Raw genomic sequence first — 12518 nt, forward strand, 5'->3', positions numbered from 1 at the left:
TAATGAATGCCCTTCTGTCCCCACAATTCTAAATGTTGGTTAGTAAACTGGTGCTGAAGCGCCTTCCATGCATAATTATATAAAGTGCTTCAAAAGTGTCATATAAAAGTTCAGCAGGTATTGCTTTCTGTATTTGTTGGACAGACTGGAAAAAACTGATCATTTAAAATTAAACATCAACATTTGAGAAGTTATCCTTTCTCTTTTAGTTGCAAAAAGTGTAAAAGCTACCTGAAAACTCATGTGACACTTTATAACAGAATAAGTATACATATTAAAGTGATCTCCACTGCCTTTTCAAGAGCACTAAGAAAGGCTTTAAGAAGAGACAAAATATTCACTCAAAATAAAATGAGAAAAAACACATTTTAAAAAGCTTGAAGATTAAAATGTGCAGCGTAAGCAAGATTTATATTAAGTGAGCTGCACTTTTAGACAAGTCAGAAAGCTCTAAAATTATAAGTATCGAGATTTTTCTGATTTAAATGCAGAAAGTTTACAAGCAAAAAGCGTCAAGTATAGTTACAAAATGGTGGCATGAAACTTAGCTTTTGTAAAGGCAGTGCATTACCCCAGAGAGAAAAATTAATACATCGGTGCTCAGTATTCTATATACATGCTAATAGGCAGGGCACATACAACCTTAAAGCAAAGCCTCACTGCTTTTCTCTGCCTAACAGTTGTGACTTTTGTCTCTGCGAGAGAGGTCTTTAAGCAGATGGATTAGTGTTTAATATGAAAAGAATAATTAGGATAGAGCTAAAACATTTGGCCTGAAGGAAGTCTTGCCAGCAGAGGAAACATGCAGAAATAGGAGATTAAGTTGACACCACTAATGTATGTCCACAGCAATTCTATTGTTTCTTATCCAATTTTTGATTTTCCTTGGTCATAAGCAGCGTAGTGAGCAAGGCTAATCAGAAGAGTGAAAAAAAACAAAGATTCTGTACACATTTTAGGGTGCCTAGTAACTTAACCTCATTGTAGTAAAAAGGTGGGAGAAACCTTGAAAGGGGAGGCCACTTACTAGGCAACCGTGCCTGGGCCTGAGAGGTCAGTACCAGCCTCTGAGGCAGCACACTTTGTTGGAGGGTGTGCGAGGGGGCCTGTGGCTGGGTCTGGCCTAGCTGTGAGGCCTGGGCAGTGGTCTGACCCCGCTGCTTCACAGGATGGGCTGTGCTAGTTGCTGTGGTGAAGGTCGCTGCTGGCTGGTGTCTTGGAGCACTGGTAGAAGCCTGAGTTGTCTGAAACTGTGCTGCTGCCGCTGCAATCAATAAGGTTTGTTTGGGCAAGTTGTTAGAGGGTTTAGCTCCAGTGCTTTAAACAACCTGCATTAAAAAGAAACCTTCCAACAGGGTGTTACAATGGCTAAAGGAATGGCTTTTCCTTCCAGACTGGGGTTCCTACCCGTACCTATCGCGCCATCCTATTTTTACAACAGTATATCATTGGTAAGCATTTCTTAAAAAGACGAAGTATATACGCAAAAGCCCTGTAAAACCCTAAACTCAAGAGAACATTATATACAGTTGGGGGTTTAAATACCAATTGTGTCCCAGTATATTTCATGCATTATCAGTTCGGCTACACCGGATTAGCTTTGCACTACAGTGGTAGGTCACACTGTAGCAACTAGTGGAGGAAATGTACTGGCTATTAGTTTGTTTTTATTTTATTTTTTTAAAAGCCATTAGTAATCTAGACCACCAAGCTAGAGGAAAGAAGAGTTCTATTAACAAACTAGCATATGTCAGTATATTGAGAGGCTTAACTAACTCAGGTCGCAATACCTTTCTTACCTTGATTCGCAGATACTGTAGCAATGGGTGACCTTCCTCGCCCTTGTCCCTGCTGAGTTACTGTTGCTGTGGTCACTGTCCGCTGTACTTGAGCACTTGGAAAAACTACAGTCCTGCCCTCAGGCTTCTGCCCATACTGAACTGGCTGAAACAACCTGCAAAGTACATGCAAAATAAAAGCTTAAGAGAAAATGATTAACCCACTCAGCTTTCCCAGGGGAACAGGGAGACCAAGCCCACCTGTGCCTGCTAAATTTAAGCTTTCCTTTAAAAAAAAAAAATTTTTTTTTCAACTGATGCAATGCCGATTTCTTGAATCTGCAGACCAACAGCTTCATTGCCTCGGCTGCTGCTCACAGCTTTTCCAAGAGCAGCAACAGCATGACACTGAAAAAGAATCGGATTGGCTTCACGAAGTACTCTTCAAAACCCTTGTGGACAGCAGTGAAACCAACTAGAAATCGCTGACACTGTTGCTTGGGAAAGCTATGACTTGTAACACATAGGTGTGGAGTTGTATGAGGAAAGGAGAAGCCATAAGGAGGAGCGGAGCAAAGATATCCGGCCACTCGACCCAGCTAAGGAGAAGGAAGGAAGACAAGAAGGAAAGTTCCTTCTCCTTTGCAGATGTTTGCGTCTACAAGGGAGCATCTGAATAGGACTCAACACTGGTAGAAATTCCAGCATCCCACTTCTGCCTTCACTGATCAGTCTCTCATCTAATCATATTTAATACCAGACTCTGGCTGGCAGATATCTGATAAAGTTTGCAAGTCTTGTTATTACATACTAGAAAATCTACATGTATGCAGAAGTGCTGCAAAATCTGTACACTAAGTCCCAAGGGAATGAATTGCCACATTTCTTTCACCACAACACCAAGTGATAGATTCCAGCATATACTTGTGTAGTACACATGCAGAAGAATTAAATCTACTATGATGGGCTGCAAGAATCGAGGCAGAAAGCAGGAGAAAGAAGGAGGTCCTCAGAATTTTCAAAGGAAAGTGGGGCACCCCCCTATGGCATCTCTAGAAAAAGAATCTCTACAACCTCCAGATTCTTCAGTACATTGGTTCCTTACAAGAGAAATACTGTTAGAAAGCATACCACTGTTTGTTCCTATGCTATTGCAGACAGAGCTAAATGTCTGAAGAACTACCTGCAAAATATTCACTAATTCTGCAAGATTTGCTTTCAGTATTTTCGGATTCCTAGACCCCAAGACGATTTACTTCTATATTAGTGTGAACCATAACACCACACTAGCCAAAGTAAAAATTCAGCAAGCCTAGAGATTGACTCAAAGTGGATTTCATGGCTTGTCTACACTGTGCTGCAATGCGGACTATGGGAGTGTGAACTGCAGAAAGCACTAAAATGTTGTGCTCTAACTGCCTCACGTGGATGCTGCTGGCACACAGTAAAAGGTACCTACCTGGCGTTAACATATGTTAACGCAAACTAGGTACCTTTTAGTTGCGCCAGCAGCACCCACACAAGGCAGTTAGGTTGCAACATTTTGGTGCCCTCTGCCATTCACATCTCCACAGTCAACACTGCAGCACAGCACAGACGTAGCCTGTGTCTTGTGTTTCACAAAGCAGCTCCATACAGCGTGCCTGTCATGAAAGTGCGTCATGTCATAATGATGTTTGGTTGTTGATCTAGAGCCCGAGTCTGCTCAACTAACCCCCATTATCAGTTTATAGCATGCTTTACTAAACCAAAATCTAGTTTTGAGGGCAAACAAGCTGAAAGGGTGCCATACAATACTAACAAAATACAGAGTATGATGTGGTCTGACGAATGTAATGCATTACCAGAAGGGATCTTTAAATCTAACATTCAGTTTCATGGGGAAACATTCTGAAAATACAATGAACCTATAAACTAGATACAGGTAGAACTCAGTGACAGATGACTTCTGACAAGTTTAAGATGAACTGCATTCCTTTTTAAATATTCTAGCTCAAAGCAATAGCATTTTCATATTAAGTTGGGTGTACCTGCTTGGTTTGAGCTTCACGGGGTGGGGTCTGGCTGGATGATGAGGGGAGCTGTAAATCTCTTCAATAAGCTTTCTGGTCACCTTTTGTTTTGGCAGCACTTGTGCTTCATAGTGAGTCATTTTATTTTCTACCCCAATCAGATCAAAAAGACACATGTCTGTATCCTAGGGTTATTGTGAAACAATAAGGTTTACAAGTCAGCACATAAAAATAATAAAGTTCAACGTAAATGACACAGAAAAATTAGACTCTCACCTTTTGGCTGTTTAAAGTGAAACTAATATTGCTGGCTTTTCTCATTTACAGCATATATTTCAACGGGGGGTGGGAAAATCAGGATTTTTTTTTAAACTAATAAAAGTTAAACTGAAAATGCCAAATCTCCAGGTATTTTTTTGGCCGTAACTACAGTTGACAGTCCCATCTTTAGTGTTAAATTGGCTAGGAGAGGAATTAAACTGAGAAGAGTTAGGGAAATCGGGACTCTGTTTTACCTAAGTTGCAGTTTTCCTGGTATTTCAAATATCATCAACTGAGCTAAATACCATCAAATACAATTTGTAAATATAAATACAGGGCATACACAGATTTTTAAGAGTGTGGAAAAAATGTTCAACTGTCTTTTTAACATGCCCATCATTACGTAGGCATAGTACATACGCATTAAAGACAGCAACAAACCTATCCAAAGGGACCATGCCTTCAACTTTTAGCCTGCTCTCTTAAGGTGAAGAGGTTGTTTTCCTTTGCTCGTCTAGAGCGACATTAGTACTTTGGCAATAAGCCATCCCAAGCATCACCATTTGTGCTAACACAAGAACAATAGTGCAATGAATCAGAAAGTTCTCACCCTGGTATTAAAAAAGAAAGTCATAGTGTCCCCTGCTATCCCATACTATCCCCAGGCAATTATAAATCCTGAAAGCAGGAAAATTAATTGGAACCCTGTAATTAAACATACTGCTACAGCCTATCCAGATTTTCTTCTCATTGAAGAGTGTTTTTTGGGGCATAGGAAAGCTCCTGAAGACAAAAAATACATAACAGTAATGCAAAATTAAGCCAATTTCTCTTCAGACAGCTGGAACATGAATGCAAACTTATTACTCGACCATTTCTTAAAACTCATACTGCAGGGAGAAAGAAAAATGTAGTAACATGTGTTCAGTTAGGTGGTGGACTCCCAATAGCAAATTCATCCCACTTATAATCTACAGTTGGGCTTGTAGCACAGTCCCGTGAATGAGAGACTGATGCTGTGTTCACTAAACACCAACATTCTGCAAAGACAATTTTTAAACAGTTCACTTTTCCACTCACCTTCCAAACATCCCGCTCTAGTGCTTTTAGTACCAAAGAAGCAGTTCCGTATTCTAGTGCCTCTGATACATATGAGGAACTGGAAAGCCTGGGATTTATCAGGTCAGGGTGATTACAAATCCTTTGCAGCTGCATGAGAACGTAAAGGACACTGACAAAATGTCCACTTTTAAGAGCTTCCTGGGTTCTATCAAATAAAAAAAAATAATGTAAATTTCTCAGTTTAAGCATAGTTTTTATAAAGCCTGAAAGAGACAGCATTGAACTCATAGGGCTAGAATTTGAAGTGTAATGTGTTAAATAGCAATCTTAATATATACTTAGGTTTTAAATGGAGAGATGTTCCAGGAGTATTTAGTGTAACACAATATCATTTCAAAATATGTAAGTGTGAATTTGGAATTACGAAACTGAGGAACCAAGGACACTGCCTAAAGTCAGAAACAGTCTAAACCATGGGCAGCATCCGGCCCGCCAGACATTTTAATCTGGCCCTTGAGCTCCTGCTGGGGAGTGGGGTCTGAGGCTTGCCTGGCTCCGGCGCTCCCACCGGGGAGTAGGGTTGGGGGCCGCTCCGCGTGGCTCCTGGAAGTAGCGGCATGCCTCTCCCCGCCCTGGCTCCTATGCATAGGGCAGCCAGGGGGCTCCGCTCCGTACGCTGCCCCCACCCCAAGCAGCTCCCATTGGCCGGGAACCACAGCCAAAGGGACCTGCAGGGGCAGCATGTGCAGACGGGGCAGCGTGCAGTAGAGACACCTGGCCGCACCTCCACATAGGACACAGAGTGGGGACGTGCCACTGCTTCTGGGAGCCACTTGAGGTAAGCGCCACCCAGAGCCTGCACCCCTGAGCCACCCCCTCGTGCCCCAACCCCCTGCCCCAGCCCTAATCCCTCTCCCGCCCTCCGAACCCCTTGATCCCAGCCTGGCGCACCCTCCTGCACCCCAAACTCCTCATTCCCAGCCCCACCCCACAGCCCGCAGCCCCAGCCAGAGCCCCCTCCTGCACCCTGCCCCAGCCCAGAGCCCCCTTCTGCACCCTGAACTCCTCATTTCCGGCCCCACCCTGGAGCCTACACCCGCAGCCTGCCATACAATTTCTATATCCAGATGTGGCCCTCAGGCCAAAAAGTTTGCCCACCCCTGGTCTAAACAGACAGGTTCTCCACCCCACAACTCTGTCAGTCAGCAGCATCCTTACCCACACCACTATTCCTATCGTTTCACTCCTGGACATGCCATGAGCAGCAACTGACTGTTCTGTTGAACTCTGGTGGCTTTGTGGTTTGAAGAAGCACCCACAGAGGATAAAAATTATTCCAAATCAGCTTTTAATTGACCATGAGAACTTGATTTTAGGCTTCCAGAAGTAACTGGTTGCTTTTATCAAAGCCCATCATATCATTTGGCTCTAACGTTAGAAGTTTCAGGGTAGTTATGTCATATTCTTTGGTCACGATGAAAAGGTTAGGAAAAATATTAAATGCAATCACCCAGGACTTAAGTAGTTTTTTTAATCTCCTTATCCAAAGAGTAGAATCATAAGATTTTTTTACTTTGCTATTTGAATTACTTACCCTGGCTGCAATATGACATCTTCATACATAGCCTTTTGCCGGTTAGAAAGACGACACTTTAGCACATGTTCATATTTTTTTGTTAGTTGCTTTTCAACATCCCTCTTTGATCTTCGCAAAATAAATGGTTGAATCATCTGAAAAATTTCATAATAAATTAAATAATCTTCCTTCACATTAAAGATACTTTGACAACTTGAAGCTAAGATTACCGGATATAATGCACACACAAGCAGCAGTTATGCAGCCACTTGTGTATAACGCGATTACGCTGCTACAAAACTGGCTGCAAAACTGCTGCTTGTTGGTTTTTTTAATTTCTGCATAAAGGTGCTCCGAAATCTAAGCCTTCGGTTTTCTTTTGCTTTTTGTTAAAGACAATTTTAGCCCTTATTGGGTGTGGGGAAACCCACACAAATCAAAACCCACCCTACAAGCTGGAAAAAGAATGTAAGTGAACCCCTCCCCCGAGTCTGAAATGGCAGCTTTGAAAGAGGTGTGAACTGCTTGTATTCATAGTAAAGAGATGCTAAAGACTGATAATTATTTCAGTGATTATCATTTTAGCAGACACTTCCAGTTTCTCCCCCAACAATTTCTAAAATGCCCTTCTATCAGTATAAAATTCTGTGGCACACACTGAAAATCTGTGCACACTATATAAACAGCCAAACTGAACATGCAAATCTTTCTTAAGGTTTTACTAATGACTGTACTGGATTCCCAGGGGCAGGTGGCTTGGGAAGATCCCTGCTGCATAAATTCTGGGCTCCATACTTTAGGCCCAGTGTTCCACATAAGACACAATGCTCTGATCAATGTATAACACAATGCTTATAGAAGGAGTTCCTGTATCAGCTGATCCAAATGTTAAGAAAAGGCGCAGAATTCATCAATCTGAACCCTCCTGAGTCAACTGTGTTTGGATACTGACGTAAAAATGAGAAAAAAATTAAATGACATACTCTGTGTAATCTTATAACAAGTTTATGGCAATAATCCTGATTCTCCTCATTGGCTGCCTTCACTGGGAAATCTAGATAAGATCTGGAAATTCCTGGAATTAGAAAATGCACCATGGTCCACAACTCCATCAAAGTGTTATGCAAAGGAGTGTCTATCAGGAGCAAACGATGCTGGCTGTGAACAATAAGAAAAAGAAACTCAGTAATGAGGTTTAACAATTAAGTAGTTTTAAATAAAATAATGAGACACTTATCTGAACTCCCTGGGTATCTGACAAAAACTTAAAACACAATAATTTTTTAAAAAAAGAAAAACAGCAACCCCATAGCATACAACAACACTAAGTATCCACAATAAACCAAATTAACACAAAAATAAAAACTCTACATTTTCCCTAAACATTGCCTCTAACAATATTTGCATCTTCACTAAATAATCGGTTTCCCTGAAAATCTCAGCCATAATGGTTAAGACAGAATGCTAGTTATTAAAATCTGAAATTAAAGTGAAAACCAATCAGTGTTACATTAACATTTAGGACAGTTATCTTTATAGTTGTAATATTAAACTACAGAGCTTCCTATATGCTTGAGTGTTTCAATAAAAAGAATTTTTTTAAAAAGTTTTATTAACTTAAGCCTTCTGACACACTCACTGGAGCTTTTATGCAAAACTAGCGAAGCATCCAAAATAAAGCAGTTATCCATCAAACTAGTTTCTTATTTCCATAGCATAAAAAAAATTGTAGGGAATTTTTCTGCTTGAGCAAGTCAAGGTCCAGAACACAGCAGCTATAGAGCTACGTGAGCTGCTACCATTTGGCGCTAAGCAGGTCTCTGAACCTTGACTGCTCAAGTAAAGGGAACTCTACAGTGTGCAACTAACATACTATCCATGTAAGAACCCGGGCAGATAGAAAAATTAGTTCTACATAATTCTGGAACAGAATTCTTGAATTTTTTAACAGAAAAACTGATCTAAAAGCAACACGAAGGCAAAGTTGTTGATATGCGCCACACCTTCGGAGATGGAAGAGTGCCTCCCAGTGCTTCTCAGTCATGTTTTTAATTTGCTGCATTTCATCTACGACTAGGTACTTCCATCGCATTTTCATGAAGGCATGGTTGCCTTTAAACAGTTGCTTGTACGAAGTGATACATACATTAAAGCTGTTGGGTTCCATCCATTCCTACAAAAACCAAAATAAATAATGATCCATACAGGCAATCTCCAACTGTTAATACTAGTAGGACAGAAAAGTAATGGCAGAATTCCAGTGATTATGATTGCATGCTATCCACTGTACAGCTATTAAAAAAATGCATCCCAAATGATTTATAAGCTAATCCTGGTCTTCAAACTACAGTCGGGGTCCAGGAAGTGAGTAAGGGTGCTGTATGTATTGTTCAATACTTAGAACACCCTGTTGCTTCACTTGCATTTTCAAAGAGACTTATGGGTAAGAAGTGCTTGCTAAATGCAAGCAGCCCACATTACATTATTTCATTGTTCACTTCGTGTTATATCTCAACAAGAACAAGCTGCATAAATCTGTGTATCTAAACAGTGATCTAGTCTCATCACTAAAAATAAACCCTGCAAAACAGAATACCTGTCTCTTTGCTCTAAGTTCTCTTTGGCTGCCAAAGTACAGAAGAATTTTCAATCCAGGGCACCAACGTTTCAATTCAAGCTCCCACTTCAGTATGTTACAACTTCGTACAACAACAAGATGAGGACCCCAATTACCTACAGGAGGAAAAATACAGCAGAGGACAATACAAACATGGGATAAATACTGAAAACTCATTTTCTCCCTTCTGCTTTTAAAGTTAAGAACTGTACGTACTGAATTCATTGTGTGAGCCAATACTAATGTCAATACAGGACTACAATAAGAACAACTGCTAACTAGTCTGAGAGAATACAAAACTGTAATTCAAGGTTGCAGTTCTGTAACGGCAATTGTCTATCAATGGTTGAGTCTCAGAAGTGAATTGAGTCATTTGTTCATTACACAATACTGATTTTTTTTAAAAATATTGTTCAACTGGAGATTTTTAAAAAATTTGGCCCCCAAAAATCCAAGGCAGGGGAATGGCAGATTGAGCAGCGGGCTGTCAACTGCTAAAACTGTCCACTTAAAACACGAAGGCACCTGAGCGTCATATTCCAATATAAACAGGTTTTTACTAAAATAATTGTCCTTGCCCATATGCTACCAAAGTCTGATTTGAACCCACAGAATCAAAGAGATGATGATGTAAGACTGAATCTCTGTTTCTCTCTCTCTCATTTTGTCCAGAGTACATTTATTTGTCAGCTTCTGCTACTAGCTTCTGGTGTTGCTGGCAGCTGGCTCCTATCCCCTCCTCATCCCACGTACCAACAGCAGCAAATCTAATCCAATACCTGAGCCACCTTCAGGGTATCTGAATAGTGCGTTTTGCTGCCACAACGCTCGTGTGCTGCTTATACAGTTCTGCCCCCGATGAACCCAACAGGTTTTCACTGGGATGTGTCAGTACTTCTTAAAACAAAAACCCCCAGATTGTAACTGAAACCCCAGATTGCAGCTACATTAGAAATGACTCGTGCAGATCTGAGGAACGTGGTCAGCACATGTCAGATGCAGTCTTTGGGAAGTTAGCATCCTTTTCGGTTTGTAGGTAATATGTATTAAAGCGCAGATAATAGTTTGCAGCTCTGCAGCACCTTTAATCAGGCATCAGAAGAGCTTTATAAATACCTCACCCTTCTCCGCTTCTGGAGATAAATACTACCTCTCGCAAACCACAGCAAACAAAGACACAGAGATTTTAGAGGAAGCCAGGAAACAACAATCCCTTATATAACATAATGCAGCTTATTATCAAACACTGATGAGTATTTTGAGTATCTTGACCATTTTTCTTAACCAGAAGGAGATAGTTTAAGAGTGCTTGAGAACAGCACTTCTAGTAGTTACTCAAGAAGTGACTAAAACTGCCAGCTTTTTGCCAATATTCTTAAAAGGAATCACCACAATTGTCGGCAGAGTTTCAAGAAATGTGCAGGACAGCTGTAAACAGGCAAAATAGTAATTTATAATGGTAGTGCTGGTATACCTTAAATTAAAGTTGCATGAAACAGCAGAATTAGCTTACCTTCATTACTAGCCAGGTGTGCAAAAAAGGCAATGACTTGCACAGTTTTGCCAAGCCCAGCCTCATCTGCCAGAATACCATTGAGATTCTTTTTATATAGCTTTGCTAACCAGTCCAGCCCAATCTTCTGATACTCTCTGAGAGTGCCATACAATAAAGATGGAGTATTATATTTTACCTGTGCCAAAAGAATATATGCATTTATGTTGCTGCTTTTGATCAAAGGTTAGAGTATGATTAAGTTCAAGGAAGCAAGTAAACAAACATTGCCTTCTATACCTCCACAATTATGACGATATTTTACTATTAATTATTAAAAAAAATAAAATCTATTAAAAATGGTGCAAAATTTCTTGAGGAAACAGCAACACTGCTTGCTTTCTACTTCTAGCATTCCTTTTAGAAGATCCTGACCCACTCATAATTAATTAAGCCTCACAACACTCTCTATGAAGTTGTGCTATACACTTTTACAGATGGAGAAACTGAGTAATGAGGAATTAAGTGAACTGCCTAAGCCCAAGATCCAGTCATTGGAAGAATGGGGAATGGAATCCCAATACTTTCAATTCCTATTCCCCTCATTAAGTCAGGGTGCAAGGCTGCACCCAATATTATGCTGGCTAAAAGGCAAACAACAAAAGACATTCCTTTATGTAGTATTTCCGGTTTTAAAGCTACACTTTTAAAAAATAATCTTTATGCACAAACACACGCTGTAATGGAAAATGAGAAGCTTTACCGCCGTCAAGATACGAGCACTCCCTTTAGGTAACAGTGCTTCCGCAGCTGCAGCAACTTCTGTTATGTCTTTTGTGTGTTTCTTTGCAGCATTTGTTCTCTCTACACCCTTATGCTGATCAATGCTGAGAAGTGAATCGATAAGTACCACTTCCTTCTGAAGGCTTTCCTGGTCTCCTGTATGGTCTTCCAATTCTACATAAGATGCAAGTTGATGGTTATTTTACACACAGACATAAAACATCAGATGTAAGTTACTAAATTGTTTTAACTGTTTCAATTATCTTCTGTTTAGCCAAGCTAAAATGAAAATCAAGTTAAGTGCAGCACCATGTTCTGAATGCTCACATTACCTAGTTTGTAGGGGCCATTGGCACAGAAATACATTTTTACACTCCCTCTAAGAAATCCTCTGGCATTTCCCAATTTTCTAAAACTGAACCCAGAATGCATAATTCTGTGACCAATGATAGCTGTGACACATAATGATATCTAGGACACATCAGGATAAGAAAGGTAACCACTCTGCATGCAACCGTATATACTTCATTTATAGGCTTTTCTATGGCTACCCTCACCATAGTTTCTGACCATCTTCAAATGTTACTGGATTTATCCACACAACACTCCTGTTAGGTAGGTTAGGAAGTATTATCCTCACTTTACACATTGGGAACTAATATACAGAGATTAAATGCTTTGTGCAAGATCATACAGAAAATATTTTGCAGTGCCGGGAATATAACGCACAGTTCCCAAGCACCTTTCCAGATCTTTAACCACAAGACAATTCCTCCTTTCATACAATCCCATAGACACCAGTACTGTACTTTTTATTAATTTCAGATGTGACTTACTTTATATTTGTTCTCCTATAGCATGAACCATCTTGATAAGATGAGCCCAATGAACAATCAGTTGATTTCAACATGAATGTTAGTAGTTTCTTCTAACAAAA

The 12518-nt window shown here is 40.3% G+C and overlaps 1 protein-coding gene across 10 annotated transcripts in view; it reads right to left on the reverse strand.

Annotated features, from left to right (window-relative positions):
* Positions 1-12518, reverse strand: part of EP400 (E1A binding protein p400) — a 64063-nt gene that overhangs the window by 33159 nt on the left and 18386 nt on the right. For 9 of the 10 annotated variants that reach the window (XM_074972986.1, XM_074972985.1, XM_074972987.1 and 6 more), the window contains 10 exons: positions 11562-11755; positions 10820-10997; positions 9286-9422; positions 8693-8862; positions 7673-7847; positions 6708-6844; positions 5132-5318; positions 3809-3975; positions 1800-1954; positions 1028-1264 (listed from right to left, as the gene is read on the reverse strand). In XM_074972986.1, the coding sequence (XP_074829087.1) occupies positions 1028-1264; positions 1800-1954; positions 3809-3975; positions 5132-5318; positions 6708-6844; positions 7673-7847; positions 8693-8862; positions 9286-9422; positions 10820-10997; positions 11562-11755 (1737 nt within the window). The remainder of the gene's footprint in view (positions 1-1027; positions 1265-1799; positions 1955-3808; positions 3976-5131; positions 5319-6707; positions 6845-7672; positions 7848-8692; positions 8863-9285; positions 9423-10819; positions 10998-11561; positions 11756-12518) is intronic. The other variant, XM_074972993.1, reaches the window with a different exon arrangement.

The sequence above is a fragment of the Natator depressus genome, chromosome 15, assembly GCF_965152275.1.
Source record: "Natator depressus isolate rNatDep1 chromosome 15, rNatDep2.hap1, whole genome shotgun sequence".
Classification (NCBI taxonomy): domain Eukaryota; kingdom Metazoa; phylum Chordata; order Testudines; family Cheloniidae; genus Natator; species Natator depressus.